Raw genomic sequence first — 22763 nt, 5'->3', positions numbered from 1 at the left:
GTACAAATGAAACCCATGGAGAACACAGCGCCACTGTGTGCTTGGGAGGATGAGCACAAAAGGTCTGCATAAGGAAGAATTAATATGGAGATCCAACATTTCCACAATTTTCCAATAAATAATTAATAGTAGTATCATCGACTGATCAAATACGAGATAGACAACTTGTTAAAAAAACAAAATAGGTTGTCAATGTAAATATCTATTATGAAAATCTATTTATATTTGTATGCATTTCACTAATTATTCTAGGTTACATTTTACAACAGGAGTAGTTTATTTGAGAGCTTTAAACAGAATTGGTGGGCGTGGCTTCAACCACTCTTGTTAATAGGATTGGTCTAAAGCTGTGCTTGTCTGCAGAGGTAAATCAATTGTTATGATGTAATAGCCAGTGACAGTATATTTTATGGTGCCCCACAGCACAAGAACTGAAATAATGAAACACAATGTGTCCTTCACATAATCATGAATTTAAACTGAAATGCATAAACATTTAGTAAATCTGCTACCAATTTTTATATCAAAATAATATACCAAAATTAGACCTATACTATATTGGGTAACACTTTATTTGAAGGGGGGTGAATAAGACTGACATGACACTGTCATAAACATAACACCTGTCATGAATATGAATAAGCCTTCATGAATATTTATGACTGTTGTCATAAAGCGTCATTTGGTAAATTATGACACTTTTAATACAAAGTGTTTATACAAATCTTGACTAATACAAGTCTTAAGCTGCTATTTTTATGATTCTTTTAATAATGAAAATGTAAAAATATTTATATATTATTTTTTCATATCAATTAGTTTGTTTGGACTCCCTTTTCCCAAAACATCAAATTAAGCTTTCCCAAACTTGAAGCTTTAAAACTAAGTTCCTGATTTTTATTAATAATTGGTTTCACTCTATAGTATTAAAAATCTTTATTTGTATTTGGTCAGTACATGAAAAGGGCTGAAGAATAATATGGACATCGCATATGAACTACTAACATTTTAACAGAATTGTCAAAACTGATTTTTTTTTGCCAATGAAAATAAAAACTACTCTAAAACAAAAAAAAAAAAAAAGAAGAAAACTCACAGGCCAACATCTAAAAATTACCTCCTTGAATATTGTGAACCTAATGAAATTTTTAGTGATGTTACTGACTTGACACGTTACACCAGACGGCCTGATTTCAGTGTCAATAGCTTAAACAGCGTAGCCGTGCTCAAATAAACAGAGTGAAAGGTACTAGTTTTAAATCATACATTCACGCAATTCAAATCTAACATCAATCCTGTTTATATCCCCATTAAGCAACACAAATGTGACAAAGGCATCACAACAGGCAAAGGGACAAGGGTGAAAACAAAACTTCTTGGACAACGGTGCTGTGTTACAGACTATGTATTTGCTGCCTTGTTTTTTATACTGTATAAAAAAAAATACAGAACACATTAAGTACATTACAAAACCGCGCCATCGCTTGTGTTGGAGTCCAGGCCGTTCTGGGCATGACGTGACCCTGCAGTCCTGGCGCCCTTGGTCACCAGGGCAGCCTTGTCCTCGTTGGGATCGGTGGTGGAGTCTGTGTCATTCGAGTGTTGAGTCAATGATGTCTCGCTGCCTGTTGGAGAGTCCACACTCTCGTACCCTGCACTCAGCTGGCTTCTGAAACCGGCAGGTCCTCCAACTCTACCGGACGCAGTCTGACTTCCTGGCACCTCCTCTGAGTGGTTGGGGAGTTTGGTCTCGGTTTCACCGGGGCTGGAAACCACGGGGGACATTGGAAAGTCTTCTTCGGCACTGCTGACCTCTCTGTACAGGCTAGGCGTGGTGGTCTCACTCCTTTGGGATGAGTTGCTATTGCTTGGACCATTGGAGACCCTTCTGTAGTCTTTGCCTCCTTGTTCGGTAGGAGCATTGGCCTGATCTGGCTGAGTGGAGGGTTCGGCAGATGAGCTGGAGGTAGAGGGTGAAGTCCTACTGGGGCCTGCTCCAGCTGAAGGACCCTGAGACTGAGTGAGCTGCTGACGGGATTCTTTCAACTGTTGCTGTAGGACAAGGATGGTACTCTGCATCCCTTCCACCTCTTCGTCTAGCTGGATGATAAAGTCATTTAGCTCTGGAAGTGATGATATAAAAAACAAAAAGGACATTTTAAAACTTGCTTGAAATATGGTACAGAGGGGGGGAAAAAAAGTTTGCTCTTACCGTCTTGACTGCTTTTGAGTTCTTCGCTGTACTTCTTCTGCAGGGCCAGCTCAGCCTCCAGCTGCGCGATGCGTCCCTGGGATAGCTGCCTACCCAACTCCTGGTTTTCCTGAATCAGCATCCGACATTTCGCCATCAGTTTCTTCCCTGTTTGGCTGCAAGGGAAACAAGTTTCACATCACACAGTGAACAAGGAGACAAATGCAAAAGGCAGGCAGACACTGATGATCTGTTCCCACTGCCTGTGTCAGCCTGTCGCCGCCCCAGAACCCTAATAGAAAGTATCCAGTTTCGTACTAACCGCATGCCTAATCAGACCTGGCCTCAACATGAATAGGAACTTTTTGAAAGGGCTTGTTGAATACAAATATATGCAAACCATTTAAACTCATCTGAACCAATGGAGACAGTATGAATAAAGAAACTTCCAGCTGAAGGGCCCTGAGTGTGGGCCCTTCAGCTGGAATACTTTAAAAATTCAAACATTTTGACAAGTAAACTATTTCAGTGATGTTTCAGTCTACCTCAACTTACCACAATGCACATGGATGAAAGATGAACATTGTACAAGGCAAAATCACAGAAGCTTTTAAATTTTTTTTACCCTTCCACCATTACTGTGTCTAAGTATTGGGAATAATTTGAGCAATGTCACAGAACATTACATCCACAAAAACACCAAGAAATGCTTCAATCTACGTAAATCAGTACCAATCAGTATTGTGCACGATAAATGATGCACAGATTCTGTGAAGTATTCCCTTTAAATACAAAACAATGAAAATGTTAACAGCACAATCAACCAGCATAGGATGCCGTTTGTTCCAAGTTTTCAACAGATCAAAGAGAAAAATATATTATAGTTGCAATTATCAAGACGGTATTTTAAAACTGACTAGTATATAAGGCAATAGTGATTGTATTGCTGCAAATGGCTTAACACATATATGCCTATGGTACTGTCCCAATGAGTTAACGTGTAATAAAGACAGCAGCAATTGTGTCCAATGATAATCATTAAGATTAAACTGAATTACCAAAACCTTGTTATTGTTATAAGTGTACTATACTGTATATCAATTACTTGATTGCATTAACAATTTTGGTCTGTTTTTTCCTCCCAAAAATGTTCTATAAGTCATTAAAAAATAAAAATGCCAACTTCAACCCAGAGCCGCATGATATCAGCAAAACAAGAACATGCAATATCATTTCTAAATATTGAAATATCGATACCGACTGGGAGTAACCCACATTTCTTTTTCCATCATAATGTTGACCACAACTATCCTTGAGTCCTCTACTTTATATCTGGCTTTATAGTCAAGTAAATGTAATGCTTTTTAAAAGATAAAAAGAGCATGAGAGCTTCACAAGTTAAATGTCCGAATCACATATTTGGGAAACTTAATTTCTAAGCTGTGGAAGAAATGATTTGGTCAATCACAAAAAACACACAATACCAAACAATATATCCTCGTCAACTGATAACATGAAAATCTGCAGAACATTTGCACTCACAGTTTGACAACAGGAGAGCACCTACAGCAGTGTGTTTCTGTAATGAATTTCAACTGATCTGCAAACTTTTACACAAGCGTAAAAGATGAGGACCAATGGTACCTCTTGATTTCAACACACACTGCTGTAAGTGTTTGCTTTAAGAGAAATGAGAGATCAAATTAAATGGCAAGGAAAAGAAACAATTCACAAAATAAAACATTTAAATAACACTCTACCGTGTGGCGGCCCATATTCAAAGACATGGGCGAAAGGACCCTCATGCCTGAACCATAGTCCCTTTGTGGACGAGGATCTGGCTCCGCTCACAGTCTTATATCAGTTCTAATGTCTCTTCCCCCAAAAGTCTTACTTTTAATCCTAGTAACTTTCCTCTTATGAATGGAATGTGTCTGGACTGTCCAGAAGTCTTTACAATTCACAGAAAGACTAGCAGGTAATTGTGTGATGTGATCCACTGTTAAATGTCTTTACAAAAGCAAGTGTGGAAGCTTTCTTTGAAATGTTCAATTGATGTTTTAGGCTAGGGATGCTCCCCGCCTGACACGACCTCCCCCATAAGCCCTTTATTTTATGTGTGAACTGTCTGGTTTGAGCTGAGGGGTCGGGAAGGGATCATCCGGTGCAGGCAGTGAGCGACCACCTCTTCGGAACAGTCCGGACTCCTTCAGGCCCTCGGACGGTGAGGGGCGGGAGCTGAAACACAACTGTCACCTGACCATACTGTCTTTTCTCTTTAGATAATGTGATATGTAGCTGCCACAGTACAAGAGAACAAAAGCAGTTTTGTTTTTTGCAGTGACTGGCTTTCTGTAAAGTCTGAGTCTTGTGACCAGTACAGCATTTTGTCAGCCTTCCGCCCCACCATTGTTCCTGCATGCCTGCAGTGAGAGTGAGGGTGGGGGGCGTGAGGAAGTCTTGACTTTTTGTTTGAAGGGGGGAGTTATTTTGATTGTCTTTACCTATCAGGTGTAAATTTCCAGGCACTCAGTTCATTTTGGGCCTGCTCCAGTTTGTCTTTAGTCTGTTCCAGTTCAGCCTTCATTTTGAGGAAAAACAAGTTGATGGCTGGATCCACCATGGACGACCGCAGCTGGGCCACACTCGGCTGCTGGACTTGCTTGAGGTACTGAATCTGGGTCTGCAGAATGCGACAAATGCAACTTAGTCACTAGTGTAGGAGTACAGCCATGAAACTTCACTCATTTCATTTGACAACAGTACTCTACTACAAACCTGACATTGAAAATTAGGGTTTGGAAAGCATACAATTATGACAGTCATGAATGTTTGTTTTGATTGTTCCAACCCTCCTTATGCACTTCAGCAACACATCCACTACAAAATTTATGAGGTGTAGACATTAAAGCCGATGACATCACATCCAACCGGTCAAATATATTACTGTTATGGGAAGCATTAATGTATTGCAATCTACATGTAACAGTCAACACAATATTGCATCCAAACACTTATTTGTAAATGGGAAAATTGCACAAGCTGATATTCAAATTTAAGAAACTGTGCATCTGTAACAAAAATAATCTTGCAGCATAAACATGTTTATTTTGTACCAGTTTTGCGCACCACCTGGATGACAATTCAGATCGAGGTACGTAAATCTCCATAGTAATTCTTTTAAAAGAAAATCCACCTAGAAGCTCATTTTACAGCACTTTGCTCATTCATCATTTGCAAGAATTACTCATTTTACACCAATCTGAGATTTCTATGGATGAGTGCTATGTCTTCAATCAATAAAAGCCTTTTAAAATACCGTAATGTATTAATAATTGAACATAAAAAAAAGGAATTGTACGGTTCCATGAGAACTGTTTGCTAATAAACAGAACAAAAATATGTCTGTCCAGAGTGAAAACCAACATGACAGCCAGCACTGCAAATGTTTGCACTCATATTATTGATGGTCAAATTTCAAAGTCATGAGAGAAATATCTAAGGCTTTTCTCAACCACCAGTTGTCAAAATCAATCTGATAGTGCATAAATTAGTTTTCTGAAAGGTGTTATATGTTAACATTTCATATTATTAGAATTACTAATGAAAATGCATCAGCATTTATTCAGCCATCATTTGAAGGCCAAAACAGGAGAGTTCCAGTCATTCCAGTATAAAATTAAGTTCTATTTTTTGAATAACAAAAAAAAAACCAAAAAACATTAAATATAATAATGAATAATGTTAAAACTGATACATACTGTGCACTCTTGCATTTCCTGCTCCTTGGTGGCAAGTCGCATCACTAAGATGTTCTCCCTTCGTGCAGACTCCTGCTGCTGCTGCTTGAGCTTTTCCTCAGACTCCTTCAGTCCTGGCACATCGTTGGCTACGGTGTGGAAAACAAATGCATCATCAGGCTGAATTTCACGGCTAAAAATACTAATGTAATAATGAGCTAACATCAAATGTACTTACAACAGAGCTCTGCATATTTTGTTTCAAGGACCTGGACATATGCATCGTGTTGCTTCCACCTGTAAAACACAAAGAATTTGTTCAAGTCGTTATTAGAATACTTAAAAAGAAATCAATTTAGATATCATCTTGCACATAAAACTGAGAGAGTGTTTACCTTGTACATAGCTCTTCTCTGGTCAAGGTTTTCATGTCAGACTCACTCAGGCGAACCTGTGAGAAGAGAAAAACAGCGACTGGTCAAATAATTCCGTTACCATTTTAGAAATAAACGGATCCACAAACAATTTATCTTAATAATAGACCAGCGGGACAGTACTAACCTTTTTGGGAAGAGGCTCCTCGTTGGTCATTGTGAGCTAGAAGTAAAGAAATAAGAGAAAACCGATCAGCAACCGAAGCTCTATTAGGTCAGTACATCGTCTTTTCAGTTGCCAAGGGCTGGATGTGGCAACACAATAAAAACGTGCCATGTTTGAATACAAATACATAAAATACACAGTGAAATATAATGAGTGTGTGATGGAAGATAGATAATGCACTGCTGTTCACCTATTCGCCACTAAAAGTTACCATAACCAGATACTAATCGCTGTCGAGCCAAATGTTCGGTAGTGTGGCAGTAGCCAGCAGTTAACAGCGACACACAGTGTAGAAGCTAACCAAGGTTAACTACTGATTGCTAATGACATTTACCAACCTGCTGAATATTAAAAACATTAAAAACACCGCTGATGTAACGCTACGGTGTTTTTTAACGGTCACTTATGTTACGTTCAGTTCTTGGCTCCTGTTCGACTCCTTGTTATCACAAAATGGCGCTGAAGGAAATGACTCCCTCCCTTACGCTCCTTTTCCTGAAACTAGCGGGCTCTTGGCTGCGGTTACCAGGCCTAACGCCATCAAAGCACTCACCAGGCCTGTTCCTTTCGGTGTTTCCGGAAACACTCGGCTTTAATAATTCCTTGCAGGTCCAAATGTAAGAGATACGTTAAGTTTCGCAAAGGAAATTTGCAAGTTTCAGTCACGCTTCGGTGTCAGGACTCTCATCTTCCTCACCGAGGACAGAACAGAATGGCTCTGAACGAGCTGCGGCTGTGTTGCACTCAGGCTGCTGCGGAGCAATGTCAAAGAGGGATTACAAAGGAAGATATAACACTCCTACTTTTTTGTTGAAAGAAATTGAACTGCATGACAAATTACTTTTTTCTTTCTCATTTTTCTCCTTTTAGGTTGTCAGTGCATTAAAATTTTAGCACCCTTCGGCCCCGAAAAACAAAATTGTTTTATGAATTTTATTTAGATATAATTTATATATAAATACAAATGTGAGTATTAATACAGAGTATTTTCAGAATAGCTTGTTAGGCTAAGACTGAAACAAACATGCGAACATATTTTTCACGATATATTTGTAACCAATTTATACTCATTCTAGACTGGTTTAAGGAACATAGCCACTTTTTTTTCCAAAAGAAAATCTTTCATAATTAACTCAAAATATTCAAGAGCGAGTTATCATCACTGTGTAGACGATCTCTGATATTACCTGTGACGTAGGGAACGGATAGTTCCATTTCACATTGTGGGTTCCACGTTTTCATTTTTATTTTATTTATCTTTTATTTGTTTACTATACCGTTTACGATAGGGTACAGCGTTTCACAATATAATAATGACAAATAATAAATTCCTAAGTTTAAAACAGTTATTAAAATCTCCAAGTTGCGCTCACGGAATAAGGGCACTTTAATCAAGGCCATAGGAATGCAGTGCGAGTTATTTCAGGCGATAAAAATGGGAATTGTCAGAGTTTTTTAATCCTAAAAAATTTTAATTCTACCGCGGAGTTCGTTGTGGTTCTTTATGATGGTATTCGCTGTCCCCACGCAGGCTTATATAAATCCTACGCACCTCACAAACCCCCATATCTGCTGATAATAGTACAGTCTCTTATGCTGTCAACTTGAAGTTGTACATTTCAAGGGCAGTTTCAATTACTTATTGGATTGCGCACAAGTTGTTGTAATCTTGCACAGAGTTATAAGAAACATGCTTTGCAGAGCTGGAGAAATACGCAGGTAAGGCAGGTGAAAATTACCCATAAATAATACCACTGAAACTGCATAGAGAACCAGTGGAGCTTTTGCTAGCGGCAGTCAAATGCTAACTTGTAGTAGTTGTATGTCGCGTGCTAACAGTTAGCTTGTCGGATGCTAAGTTAGATTAGCTACTCATTTATGTTAGTTTACGGTGGACAAAAAAAGGATTTGGGTTAATTTGTGGTTATGTATTCTTATGTTTCGGTGCACTTGTAAACTGAAATGCGGCTTTGTAAAAAGAATTATAAAAACGTGTAGCCGAAGCTATTTGCTAATTTAGTTGATGTTTATCCACTTTATATAACCAGAACTAAATCAACGTTCATCTATAGTTAATTTTCTTTAGTCCACAATACCCCGCAAACTTGCTTATAACCCTAGATTGTTGTTGACAATTTTTACATAACCTTTGTGTTCAGTTTTGCAATTATGTGATCAGCTTTCAAAAATGTTTTAAAACTTAATCCTGCTTTAAATTTTTTAATAATTTTTACTGACATATATTTTTTTATGTTCCTTGGTCTTCCAGATTGCTTGCTCACCAGTCTTCTTCTAAATAAAATCCACTCACAGAACACCTGTATTTATACTGAGATGTCAGTATAGACTTGTTTTACCAATTAGGTTGTCGGAAATGATTGCTCCAAATTTAATTTGGAGGTAACTGAGTAAAGAGGGCTGAATACAAATTCACACCCCTTTGACTTAATTAAAAGCAAAAAACACCTTGTTTTCCTTCTACCTCACAATCAATTTGTGCTTCATTTGATCAGCCTGCCGCATGACGTATCTGATTGAAGTATTCAGTTGTAAAGTGGACAAACAAACTGGAAAAGTTCAGTTTACATATGCCATCGACAACTGGTTCATTCTTTCCTTTGTTTTGTTTTCTTTCCAGATGTGCTGTCAGCCTCAGCCAAAGCATTTGTAAGATAGCTGCATCTAGGCAGAAGCACACACTTCCTGACCTGACATACGACTATGGAGCACTGGAGCCTCACATCAATGCTGAGATAATGCAGCTTCACCACAGCAAGCATCATGCCACATATGTTAACAACCTTAATGTTACGGAGGAGAAATATGAGGAGGCTCTCGCAAAGGGTAAAAATGACCACCTGAAGTCACTCAGGATTGCATGAATGCAGATTTAAAATTAGGATAGTTTTGGAATATTTTCCAGGGGTGCATATTTATGTTTCCTCAAACATCTCTCTGTAATCGGTATGGGTCTTACATTTTGACATTGCTGGTGTGTGACTTATTTTAGGAGATGTGACTGCACAAGTTGCCCTTCAGCCTGCTTTAAAGTTTAACGGAGGCGGCCACATTAACCATACCATCTTTTGGACGAATCTCTCGCCAAATGGTGGCGGTGAACCCCAAGGTGAGGCAGAAACACAACCTTATTTCATTTGTTTTAGTTTTCCAACTCTTTTGAAAACTTATTTCCTACCTAAAATAATAGTGTGTATTGAACATGAATACATCAGTAGGTCAAAGTGATTTTCTAGTTGCAGAGACATAATTTGAGTGGTTGTGTTTTTTGTTTCGTTTTGATCTCCCTGACCTGGATTGGTCAGGGAAATGTGCTAACTGACAGTGTGGGAAAATTTATTGCACTTCCTTGGTGGCTTTAAAATACCATAGCTTTCTGAAGCATATTAGCTGGCGGAGGACACTTATTGCTCACTGGCTATTAACTTTGCATCCTGCAAGTCAGTTTTACTGAGACTTATTTCTGATCATGGATGTTATTGCTCTAAAGCAGAAATCTGTATTTCAGGGGAGCTGATGGAGGCCATCAAACGGGACTTTGGCTCCTTCCAGAAGATGAAAGAGAAGATGGCAGCTGTAACGGTAGCTGTTCAGGGCTCAGGCTGGGGATGGCTCGGTTACGAAAAGGAGACCGGACGACTTCGCATTGCTGCTTGTGCTAACCAGGATCCACTGCAGGGCACTACAGGTTTGTTTAAAATGGCTTTGAAGTTGATGAGATGGGGCTATCTACTTGTAGTATTTCATTGTCATGGACATTTATTTTTTTACCCCCTAAGGTCTCATCCCTCTCCTTGGCATTGACGTATGGGAGCATGCCTACTATCTCCAGTACAAGAATGTGCGCCCTGACTATGTGAAGGCTATCTGGAATGTAATCAACTGGGAGAACGTGCACGAACGTCTACAGATTGCCAAAAAGTAGAAAAGGCTCCTTAGTCATTGCCCAGTAGCACCTTTGATCAAAGCCTTTCAAATAATGGATATGAAAAACATTTTTGGTTAAGCAGCAATTGCCGCTCAAAGATGTCTGTAGCGTTCATAAAAATAAACGATTCAAAGTGCTTTGCTGTTTAAAACGAACCACATCCCCCTTAATTAAGGAAAGAAATGTGAAAACCAATTTCTGGTCGGTCACCAGTCGACTAATGCAAATGCAAACCACCAGTCTTGTTAAAGCGCACAAAAACTGGCCACCTTCAAAAAGCTGTCTCTTGTTTTTCATACCCAAGTAACTGGTGCCACAGGGGTGCATACTGAAAAAGGTGTGTCTATGTCCAAATAAGTGACACTAGGATCAGACAATGTAACTGCTGTCCATGTTTTAAATGTAATATAATAAAATAGTGTTTCAATTGTACAGGCTTGACTTCTATGTTTTATGAATTGTCCTGGACATTACACTCGCTTGTCCATCCTCAAACTGGAGAATTCATACTGGAATCAGATGATGTAGGTCATCTGTAATTCTGTATTGAGCTTTTCACTACTGTAACTCAATCTATTTTGTAGTTTAAGCAATATTTGTGTCCTCGCTGGAGTAGACTGGGTTGCCATTAAGTTGAGGTAATGCAATGTCCACGTCGGTACCAGAAACAAAATGTTTTCTTTCAAGAGGTTGCATTAATGAGATGATCAATAGTAATTTGTTTTGGTCTCTAAGAGTGGACTGTTTTGCCTGTGAATTCTCCACAAATTAGGTAATATGGGGAGGTTTACATACTTTGAGAGAGTTTGCAACTTCCAAGTATAATTTTCATTAGTCACCTGAGATTTAATTTTGTTTTTAAAAGGCGCCAACTCAAGTCATCTCTGGGTTTTCTCTTCGAAAATATGTTAAATTGTGTAGAATCTTACCGAGTTCAATTTCACATTACATTAATTCAAACCTAATTACAACACATTAGTCAAAATTGGATAATCATATGATACGATTATCTAAATAAAATAAAAAAATTCTAAGAAAGTCCAGCTACTTTCATTGAGTCAGTGAATTTGTTCATTCTTGGTAGGCAAGCAGCAGAACAGAGAAACCGCCCACTTCTAATAGCATTAAACCTCCTGAAGATCCCGGACAAGAGTGAGCAGTGTTTTCTGCATCATGTTAGCGGTTCTCCAGAAAGCAGACAAAGTACTAGATGTACTTTCGATGGAAATGGTCCAGAAATATTTTCCGTCTATTCCTGGCAAAACACATGAGAATGTTCTCCAAAACACCTTTCATCAACAAACTGTAGCACTGTTGCTAAAACTCTACTCAAACTTATAAAAAGTGCATATTGTGTGAAGAAAATAGAGGCCTTACTTTGTGCACTACTTCTTTCGGCCACCAGTCGGCAGTGTTTCCAAGCTCAAATTTACAAAAGCACCACTCATAGTAGAGGCTCATACCAGGTCTGTCGATTCAGTTACAAGCGATCATGCAACTAATTGTGTGGTATTAGTTGTTCTGTAATGGTTAGTTTCAACAGAAGACATTCAAGAGTTCAACTATTGTTTTCTGACACTGTGTCCTTTAATTAACAGCTTAGTCAGTTGGTTGCTACGTAACAAATTGTGGTTGGAGAATCATAACTAAACTAGGCTGATCAGTTTCCTTTACGAAGGCAAAGTCTAATCTGGAGAAATAAATTCAAGAATTGCAATCATCCAAACCAGAGAAGTTCCAAAATTCAAATATGGTTATGCCTCAAAAATGAAGGTTCACTACCTAATAAGAGGATTACCAGAAGAAATATAGCACTCTTTTTTTTTTTTTTTTTTTTTTTTGCAGAGGCTCATTTGTGCAACAAAGCAATTTAATTTTAACAACATGCAGGATATCTAACCTCTGGAATGAGAATAGGAAAATGTTGGACAAATATTTGAAAGTTATTTTCTCTGAGTTGCCCAGATTTAGTTGAGCTTATTTCAAACCCACAACACACATATCATTTGAAACACAAGCTCAACTGCTGGTGCTGCTGAATCTCTGTGGTATATGGAGGCATGCAACGAAACTGGCGTGACAGTTTGTTTTGCATCCATTTTTTCACTGTCAACACATGAGTTCTGAAACTACCCCAGCTAAGCTGGACACACAGTTGCTATTTTTCTGCTTTAACTGATTATTTGTCTAAATTATACAAAAATAACTTAATACGCATGACATTGCAATCATAGAAACTGCTTTGCTCCAAATTCCCATGAAAATATCCTCTATTGACCTTTTACATTAGTCATAAGAAGCTCTCTTGTGCAGAAATGGCATTTTGAGTCTTGACGTTTTTATTACATTGAAGTGTCATGTTCAGAGTCTTATCTGAATATCTGTCAGTACACATGTTCATATTCAGATAATCTCTAGAAACTAGTTTACAGATTCAGAAATAACATTACTTTTGTTTAGGTATAGATTAATTTGTTAAACTCTGAAAACTGTCTTTTTAGTCAAATAATGACACGTGATGAAAGTTTCTGTCTCTTAGGGCAGCGTCCCAAGAGTTTTGAGAGAAACTAAGGCATTAAAAGAAAACAGCAAGAAGCCTTGCTCAGCCAAATCTGAACAAGGACTGATCACCCCGTTCAGATTTGGTTATGGATAAGCATTTCTGTTATTGAACAAATGTTGTCTATAATTGAATAAAATAAAAAAATTCTTTTATGTTTTGCCTCTCTTGTATAACTCAGTTTCAAATCTAAAATGAGAAACCACCACAATATCCGATGACCTTGACCACAACTTTCCATTTCTAGTGAGCTTCAAATATGAACATGAGACATGCTTAAAATTTCCCCACCAGCCAAATTGGAAACAGAACTGTGGCAGCTATTGAGTGATGCTGTCAGTTCTGAGTGAACAAACAGATTTCCGGACCACACTTTTGTTTTTTTTTTATTGTTTCGGTTCTGGTGGGAGAAGCTGACTTACCCCCACATGGTTCCAGAACTTTGACTTACTCTTTTTTTTTTTTCCTCCTAAAGCTTTGTGCTCAAAATTATGCCTCATACCCCTTCCTTTAAACTTCTTAAACTTTTGACTGTAATGAGGTTTATAAAAACGTTCTTAATATTTTTTTGAATATTACATTTTATTACAGCTTAATCCTATAAATGTTTCATATGGTTGCCCTGAGCGTTGTCGTTGCTTATCTAGGTTCCGTCTGACAGGCTTCCAACTTGTCAAGTTGCCCTATTGCTTCTGAGTGAACTATACCTACACTGTTTGCCTTATACACAAGCTGCCATTGTCCTAGTTGGACTTGAATAGAGTCAGCATTAAAGAAGTAAAACTTTCCAGGGCTTGTCGTCCACTGTTCCTGGCAGATAGGGTGTCAGAGAAAAATTCAGGGCACCCGTTTGGGTCTCAGCCCGGGTCTGAATGCTCGACCAGGTGCTGAGTGCCAGGAAGCATTTCAGAGGCTGTGGGACTCTATAGGAAGCTTTAGTCCTGCAGTCTGTGGATGATTGATTCATCCATGGCTGTTGAAAACACCACGCAGACAGATGCACATTCCCAGGAGCCGGAATAAAGTAAAGGTGTGCACAGTAAATTTCCGTAACTCCGCTTTGAAAGTCTCTCAGTCACTTCAGAAAGTCTTCCTTTAAAAGAGAGGGAAAAGATTGTTTTAGCAACAGGGTGTGACTGTGTGTGTGTCTGTTAAATTATTTGTAGTTATGTAACAGCTGGTCTTTACTCCAGTGAGTCCAAAGGCTTGGGACATCCTTTAGGCAGCATGGCGGGATAAATCACTGCAAAAACCGAGGTCATTTTGGTTCATGTTGGATTCAGTCAGGCTTGGAAAGTCCACACGGAAATCTCGTGAGTTTTCTTTCTGAAAAATAGAAGGATTCAATTGTTGCAAAATGTGGTTCATGCAGGGATCATAACTGCAAACATAAAAAGCCTTGTATCCATAATTGAACAATCATTCTGCAGGATCATCATAATCCGTGCATGAGCTTTTTTGTAACTTGGAAGCAAAGGAACCCTGATCAAGTTTGTTTGGGAATTCTTTCTTTCCACGTTTTTTGTCCTTCCATCATTATCTGATGTTGTTTCATACATTAGCGAACTACTTATCTAACGTCGTTTGGTGTGTAATGTGATAATAATCCTGTTGGATTTGACCATAAGAATGAAAACATTTTCCTCCAAAGAATCCGTGTCTCTTTTTCTCCCGCTGTGATGAGAGTCAGCACTTAGCAGATCCTTTTTGGCCACCGGTTCAGGATGTCAGAGACGAGGAGGAAAGCTCAGGGAAACTGGATGATTCCCAGCAGCTAGAGCACCATAATACAATAACCGTCCTTCATGCGCAGCAGACTGGATCTAATCCTGGGAATGCTCTTGCTGGTCCAAAAATGATCCCACTTAAAGTGATGCATCCGTCTCTCCCTGGAGGTGGTATTTTGCACACAAGAGATGGGCACATAAAACGTAATTTCAAGTCATTAGCAATGCCTGGCGACTCATTCAGTTTCTTATAGATTCTCAACTCGTGAGCCAGGATTTTTAAAAGATAATTTTACTAAAATAAAAAGTCAAAGTGATTGGTATGCTTATTTATGAGGCCAGGCATTCAGTAGCGGAGCTAGACTTTTAAAGTTGGGGGAGCCAAGGGGGGGCCAGGACTACCTCTGGGGGGGCAAAATTTTAAATGTGTGTGTGCATATATATATATATATATATGTGTGTGTGTGTGTGTGCATATCTATAATTTAAAAAAATAACCAAACTGAATATTTGGTTATTTTTAAGCCCCTCTGTCATTTGACATGTTATAATTAACACCTTTGACTGGCGCACATGGAGACATGATAGACTTTACGCTAAGAGTTCATCGCAGAGGAAACTAAAATCAATCAAATAAAAGATCCTTTCTGAATATCATCTCATGGACACTGAACTAAATGCGTCTTTCTGACCGGGAGCTGACAGCGTGTTGAAGAGTCATGGACACCTTGGTTAGGAAGCTCTGTTTGGACAGGTAACAATATTTCGGGTCGGACCAGAATTATTTGCCTGATGGTGGCTCGGGCTTCTAATGAGTTTACATTTTATGAGTTTGCAGYACACAGAGAAAACCTAAAGAGAATGTGATCTACTTATTGTAGTTTAAGTAGAGGAATAACAGCTGACTSTTGAGAGAGGAAAGAAWTTAAASTGCAGATCCGTTAGGCAGAAACAAGCGCAGWGCGCTGGGCAATAAATGCKCSWAWWWRCTCCACCGTTACGCTCCAATTAATCACGCATGAGATGACAAACGCCAAATATACAATATATAGTTACACTGCTTAGTTAATGGTGTTTTAAAAACAAAACCAGTAAAAACTTAACTGAGTTAACATGTCAGATTCCCTCCTCAGCCTCGTCTTGATAAGAACAGAGAGCAGTTCGCTGGTTTCTGTCCAGACTGTGATGAAGCGCAGCTGACCACTTGGTGCGCAGACAGTTTCAACTTTACGCACAGAGAACATCGTGGAGCTCATTATTAACCAGACTAAGAACGATATCTGTCAGAGAATCATCTCTGATCTGGACGCTTTAACGGACCAGAGGCTTTGAAGCGCCTAGCGCAGCTGATCCGCTTCTCCTGGTTTTTCTCCCGCTGAGGGATCAGGAAACGATCAGAGTTCTGCCGTCTTCTAATCACGTCATTTCGTGAATTGTTACCTGATTTCAAAAACGTTCTAACAGAGAAATAATAAATGTTTCGTTTGATGACTACAAATTGGAAATATAATGATTTTTTTCTTTGACGGACAACGAAAAAACTCTATAGCGCTACCTCTCCTCCAAACTACGAACATTGTCGGCCCCTCTTCGGTTTTTTCTCTTTTTGCGGAGGTTCAATAAATAACTTATTGGTGTTTTACCATCACCACCAGGTATGAAGTGCTTTAGCATTTGAGTTGCACCACAGCAGCATAACTGAAACACCCAGGAGAAGAATATCAGCTTGGAGGCTGGTATCGCGCCTGATAAAAATCTATTTATTTATGTCACATGGACTTATATAAAGTTTTATACATTTTCTTTTCATATATTTGTTTTTCTTCTTTAGATATTAGGTTGGCTTAGAATGATTCCAAATAATGTACAGGAATAACCTGGTGCTGTTACATGTCAATCATCAGGGGGGGCCACTGGGGGRCCAATCAGATGACAGGGGGGGCACTGGCCCCCCCTCTGGCCCCGCCACTGCAGGCATTAACTCGTACCTAACATATGGAAAAAAGCTGTTTCTTTAAATATTCATCTTGCGCCAGTGTAATTCTTTAAGCAGACACACTACACATTTTTAGTTTCAGTAGAGTTTTGACACACTATAAATTATTCAAATGTGGATTTTGTTTTGGGTAAAAGTTGGCCAGGAGGTTAGCAAGCATCTAGAAATGATAAAAGGATAGATGAACTGCAAGGATATGATGAAAAGAATGATTGACTGTGAGCATAGTTTGCTGGAGAAAGTACAGTAAAAGATTAAAAACCACTTCTAATAAATTGAAGGGGCAAGTACTTCAATTTATTAGCCTATGCTAAATTTTAAAATGAAAATCAAACAACCACTTTCCTTTTGTACTGTTTTTCATTATTAGTGTTTGAAGATACCTATTACCAACAATGGCAAAATCCAAATTTTGCGAGAGTAAATTATGAGTTGCCCACCAAACTTTGGTTAATATTTTTAACTTGTATGTTATATTTTGTATTATATGTTATATGTTGCTTTTTTGTCAAAACAGTATTTTTATGAGAGAATATATAAAGTAATACATATATACATCTGTCATCCTGACAGAACTGCCGCATGACGCCAATAGCCCAAACCTTAACAATCGGGATGGTGTTTTCAGGCTTGCAAGCTTCTTCCTTTTCCTCCAATTACAATGATGAGCATTTTAGGCAAACACTTCAATTTAAGTTTCATGAAACCACAGGACACGCATCCAAAAATTAAGGTCTTCTTCCCTTACCGCATTTGCAAATTGCAATCTGGGATTTTGTGTTGTGTCTAAGGAAATGGCTTCAAAGGTTGACTGGTTATGGATAATGACTCCCTGTCCAACTTCAACCTTCATCTTCATAAGATGCTGTTCTTTTTTTTTTTCCAGAAACACATTTTACACTGGATAATGTTTATTTTTGGACACAGAACCCATCTTTTTCCAGTGTAGTTGAGTGGTTTCCAACCCTGGTCCTCATGGCACACTACCCTGCATGTTTCAGGCATTTCCCTGCTTCGGCACACATGATTTCAATTGATGGCTGATTAACAGGCTTTTGCTGAATTGCAATCATCTGAAAGGGGCGTGTGTTGATGCAGGGAAACATCTAAAACATGCAGGGCAGTGTGCCTTGAGGACCAGGGTTGGGTAACACTGCCTTAGAGTACGTCATCACAGGTTTGTCTCTAATTATTGTAAATACTGCAGTTTAATAATTTAATCTACTAGAAGCTTAAAAAGCCATTAAGCCATCTTCTTTGCTGTCACAAATTGTTTAAAGGCATATATGTATGTAAATATATGATATAAAGTTTGAAAATATATATTAAAATATATAAAGTTTGAATAAAAATCATGCAGGCAACTATCTTGTTCATTACTCTGACCGTATGCAGTCATTCTAATATGAAAGATGTAATGTTAAGTCTCATATACGACAGTAATAACAGAATGCAAGATTTAAAACAAATATGTATATCTGGTTGTAAGTGAATGTAAATACCATGATGCATGTCTTTAATTTTTTTTCACTCTTCAAAGGGGCAGATACGAGCAGCTGTTTCTGATTTGAGAGGGAGAATGACAAATCTTCTAGCATACAAAATGCTAACATGTAGAAAAAAAGTACCAATAAGAGCTGATTTAAGGTCTCCAGACTGAAACACAAGACTGTTATAATTATAGATGTATCCAGTGTGCACTCTGTTTTTGTTTGAAAAACCTAAAATTATCATTTCATAACACTTTTCGCCTGAAAATACAGTTTGATTTAAAAGTGTTGCAGTTTACCCCAAAAGGTTTCATCATGAGAATTGCAAGTTTATCTTTTAACTGAAGCTAAAGCTTGAGCAACATTCACATCAAGTTGATTCACAGCTTCATGATTCATTTGGCTCACTAAATCTATATTGCCACTTGAGGCCTAACTTCTTATTCTTTTGAGCCATTTCCAACTTTTCCCTCTGCTCCTGCAGGGTTTTTACATCCAACGGTGAATGGAAACAGCCTTGACGGTATTTGGCAGATGCACAATTGTGAGAGTCTAAAAGGCTAGCTTAGGTTCTTCGCTCAAATTCTTATACTTGAAACAGATGGTCACATTAGATTTCGAACATAAAACAGAACAACAAAAGAGGGTTTTAATGTAATAAAAACCCAGCTGTATTGTAGTTGTGCTTTTTAGAACCTGCCTGGCATTAGAGCGTTCTGCTAACACTTGCCACAATATAATCCAAGAACAACTATCCGTGTCGAATTAAAAGTACTTGTTATGCGGTTAACCTGACATGCTTATGTGAAAACTAAAGTTAGGTTTTAAAGAGCACATAGGCTAAGGACTATATACAGGGTATACACTATGTGTACACATGCTTTTTGTAGGCTTAAATAAGCTTGTAGCATAATGGGACTTCCAAGATGGGACATTATTCTCCTTACAGGTTCAGGTCATGTACAGTGTTGCAACAGAATAACACTGATTTTCTGTTCACACTTAGACTAACTTCTTGCCAGTTGACAAATCCAGAATGTGGAATCACTACTTTTATGACAGGCTAATGCTTTAATTACAGAAAATCATGTTTAATGATGGGATTATTGAAATCCTCATACTACAATATGTCTTTGTTATGAAAGATTTGATCTTTAAATGTGCCATTGTTTAATTTTCAAAGGCTACAGGAGATTTGCCCTTTCATTTTGTGCATTACACTTCTCCCATTTTTGATAAGGTTAGATGAGGTGGCTTTAGAGGCTCATTATAAAAAGCATCTGTGACAGTATTTGTTGGCTGCTGATTTTCTCCTGTTGCTGATGTAATTTGCTCTTCCAGGAGGGAATTACTTTTTCTTGCAAGCAAGCTAGAGACTCTTTGGAAGTAGAAGTGTTTTCCGGGGCCCCGACTTTGACAAGAATGTGGCAATTGCAGAATCGATTGATCACCAGAGCAAGAGACTCACAGGAGAAAACCCTGTTTGTTTGTCAGTTCAAATTTTTCTCATCACCCTTAAAAAAGGACTATGCTTTCCAATTTGATGTGAAGGACATTTCATCAAAACATTTTCCAACTGTTGCTGATAGTATTTGGAAGATTGTATAGATTTGAGCTGGTAGCAATTACTCACAGGTTTAGGGGTCAGGAAACTTGTCATGTGCAGAGGAGAACGGAAGAAAAAAAAAATAGAGTTAAAGGAATGAAGTTATTGTTCTTTATCTTGAAGGGTGTGGTAGGGTTTGTGTGTGGTTTCTGTTGGGAAAACTAATTAGAAATGTCATAATATTAAACAGCATAAACATTACACACTAGTTCTGTATATTTCAATACAATAACTTGATAAACTCTAGCATATTGAATCAGACTGATTAAGTGAACTTGAAGTTGACCTTTGTAAATTAACATACCGCATACAGCTATGCATCAAAGGCAACATGCATACTGTTATTCATCCAGTAGCCTATGCGGAACTGTCATGTTTGGGCAGTTTGACTCTGGTGCAGGCCACAAATACGGACACGGATGAGGTAAGTGAAAAGAGTTGCTTATGAGCATAACAGGATCTTGCTGTAGAAACGGTGGCAGGAAAGGGAAACCAGCTGGGTCCACATTGGGGGAAGAGGTAAATGATTAATATGGGTGTGCAGAATAATGGAAGATGTGCAGGCTGAGGAAGAGGAAGGGCTGGGCTTGCTGCTGATCATGAAGATGGTGATCCAGGGATAGGTGTGTATGTCCACTAATGCTGAGATTGGTTGAGAGCAGGTGAGTAGTTCTGTCGATGTTGGTTACTTGTTGGTGTTTCCAGGAAAGGCAGTGGAGCGTGGACAGACAGGTGAGCAAACGATTAGGGATCCGGAGCGATGATACAATGAAGCAATCCAAGAAGCGCTGTGGGACAGGCAAAGGTGAGCCCAGAGAAGTCGGTGACGCGTGAGGCAGATCCCAGGAGGACGTGGACTGACTGCAACTTACCCAGGTGAGATCAGCGGCACGGGAGGATGATCCAGGAATCCAGGAAGAGGTTAATCAAAGGAGGACACGCTGCAGGAGGAAGACAAGTACTCAAACTGAGATTGGTAGAAAACAGTGATTAAGCTGAAGCTGGATGTGAGAGAACCATCTGGAGTTGTGGAGAACCTGCACTTCTAAATGCACCTCCTGGTTGCGCTTGATGAAGACCAAATGAAGCTGCACCTTCCCGACTAAACCCGCAGAGAGATGGTAGGAGGAGAAAAACAGCTAAGTCAACATGAGCACAACATAACAACAAAAATCTCTGCTACAAGTTACCAATCAAATCTGTCATGCTAGCTAGCTGCTACTTTGCATGACTTTATTTAAACAAGCTACATAAATTGCTGGTAGGTAATTGGAATATTATTCAATGGACTATTGCCTTTTCCCTACTCTTTGATAGGTAGATAATCAGAAAAGACAAGGAGATTTTCATGCCCTGAGTTGGCGGGGATGGAAAGATAAATGAAGCCTTAGCAGCTCTTGGAACCTGTAACATTTTCAGATGACTGCCAACCTCTATCAGTAGCTAAAACAAACACTTTTATGTTGACATGCACAATTTGTCTCTCCTAATCAATTAAATTATAAGATGGAAAAGCATGATCCCCGTCTTAATGCGTAGGATATTTGAGCCTTTGTATTAGTTCCAGTTACCTTCCAGTGTTGGCCGTCAGAAAACTGCCTGGTGCGGTCATGCAGCTGATGTCATCGGAACCGCCTGCCCCTAAGTGAACTGAATTGCAATGATATGTTTTTGGACAGGTGGCATGTGGTGAAACATCAACTCTTGTTACCTTTAACATCCAAGGGCTACGACAGCAGAGAGAAGAATATAAACACTGACTAAAAATCTAAAACTTCAATATATGCTCAGATTTAATAAACACAGCAAACGTGTCTCGCCAGACTTCATATGTCACACATGATGAGATCATACTGGAGAGAGTAGACGTTTTTCTGTATTTTTTATTTTTTTTGCAAGAATCTATCAGGATCCATTCACCCCTCTCGCCTGATATATTCCATTGTCTGTCCAAGCACATCTCCACATGGAAAATTAGAAGCAGAAAGTAGCATGGAAAAAATGACTGGGTCACAACAGAAGGTACTTTACAAAGAGAAGAAAAAAAAATTGAGGTCAAAGTTTGGAAAACATCATTTTCCCATAAAATCCTTTCCATCTCTCGTCTTCTCCTGCTTCGGGGCCTCACAAGAGTGAGTGCTGAGTGAAATGGTGACTATAGGAAAAGCAAAAAAAAAAAAAAAAGTTAGAAACCAAAGCCATTAGGGGATTATTGATTAATTTCAAATTCTTGAATGTGGCATAAGGAGCTCTTTGCTCCTGGGGAATAAAGACAAAAACAGAAGGGAAGCGTGAGAGAAGCTGATGGATGATGAGGACCCCCGTTCATCTGTGGGGATAAATCTTAGAGGCACAGGTCAAAGTTACCTAGGAGGGCAAACAGAGTTCATGTCCTAGTTTCCACTCGTGTGTGTTTATCTCTCTCTGATTGAGATTTTTTCTGCCAGGGGATTTTCCATACTTACTGCTGTGTTCAGGAACAGATGCATTGTTGGCAGTTAAACTAGCAGTCTGGTAGAAAAAGAGGCTCACGAAGCATTCTTCCTCGTTTCCGTATTCACTTCATACTCACACACTTTCTTACTGCTTCCCTTTAATATGATCCAATTGACTCGTCTATCTGCAATTTGGCTTAAGGTTCTTTAATGGTTCTTCCCAATTTCACTGGCTTCAACTATTTGGTGACATTTGTTTTAGACTGTTTCTTTCTGCAGAAACGTCTGATAACCTATGCAAACTTTCACTGTTTGTAAAATGAACTCTCGCCCGCAGTGCCTTGCATAGTTATGCATTACATTGTGGTGGTCTGTTACATTAAATTCAAATATTTAGCATTGTGTAAAATATTTCTCTCTTGAAGTTAGTTTCACACTGGTTGATCACGATTCCAAATATATTTTTGGTTTT

The 22763-nt window shown here is 38.7% G+C and overlaps 2 protein-coding genes and 1 long non-coding RNA gene across 4 annotated transcripts; 1 reads left to right on the top strand and 2 right to left on the bottom strand.

The window, feature by feature from the left end:
• Nucleotides 1–921: 921 nt before the first annotated feature.
• Nucleotides 922–7290, bottom strand: wtap (WT1 associated protein). Of its 2 annotated transcripts, none has more exons than XM_008397628.2 (8): nt 7085–7290; nt 6493–6528; nt 6327–6382; nt 6170–6228; nt 5953–6080; nt 4696–4874; nt 2213–2367; nt 922–2123 (listed from the first exon to the last, which is right to left on the bottom strand). In XM_008397628.2, the coding sequence occupies exons 2-8, from the start codon at nt 6520–6522 to the stop codon at nt 1465–1467; spliced, it is 1266 nt and encodes a 421-aa protein (XP_008395850.1). In that variant the 5' UTR covers nt 6523–6528; nt 7085–7290; the 3' UTR covers nt 922–1464. The 2 variants fall into 2 exon arrangements, with proteins under 2 accessions (XP_008395850.1, XP_008395851.1); XM_008397629.2 differs by lacking the exon at nt 7085–7290 and adding an exon at nt 6870–6962.
• An 812-nt stretch (nt 7291–8102) lies between these two features.
• sod2 (superoxide dismutase 2, mitochondrial) lies at nt 8103–10909 on the top strand. The gene is made up of 5 exons (XM_008397631.2): nt 8103–8250; nt 9170–9375; nt 9542–9658; nt 10058–10237; nt 10329–10909. Exons 1-5 carry the CDS (start codon nt 8222–8224, stop codon nt 10472–10474), a joined length of 678 nt encoding a protein of 225 aa, XP_008395853.1. The 5' UTR covers nt 8103–8221; the 3' UTR covers nt 10475–10909.
• On the bottom strand, nt 10597–21222 carry LOC103457480 (uncharacterized). The gene is made up of 4 exons (XR_532441.1): nt 20729–21222; nt 19884–20644; nt 14226–14363; nt 10597–14130 (listed from the first exon to the last, which is right to left on the bottom strand). It is a non-coding gene; the product is annotated as an uncharacterized LOC103457480 (long non-coding RNA).
• Between the last annotated feature and the right edge of the window lie 1541 nt (nt 21223–22763).

This window comes from Poecilia reticulata, linkage group LG21 (genome assembly GCF_000633615.1).
Source record: "Poecilia reticulata strain Guanapo linkage group LG21, Guppy_female_1.0+MT, whole genome shotgun sequence".
In the NCBI taxonomy this organism is placed as follows: domain Eukaryota; kingdom Metazoa; phylum Chordata; class Actinopteri; order Cyprinodontiformes; family Poeciliidae; genus Poecilia; species Poecilia reticulata.
Note: the sequence above shows the minus strand (reverse complement) of the source record. Positions and strands in the feature narration are given on the sequence as shown.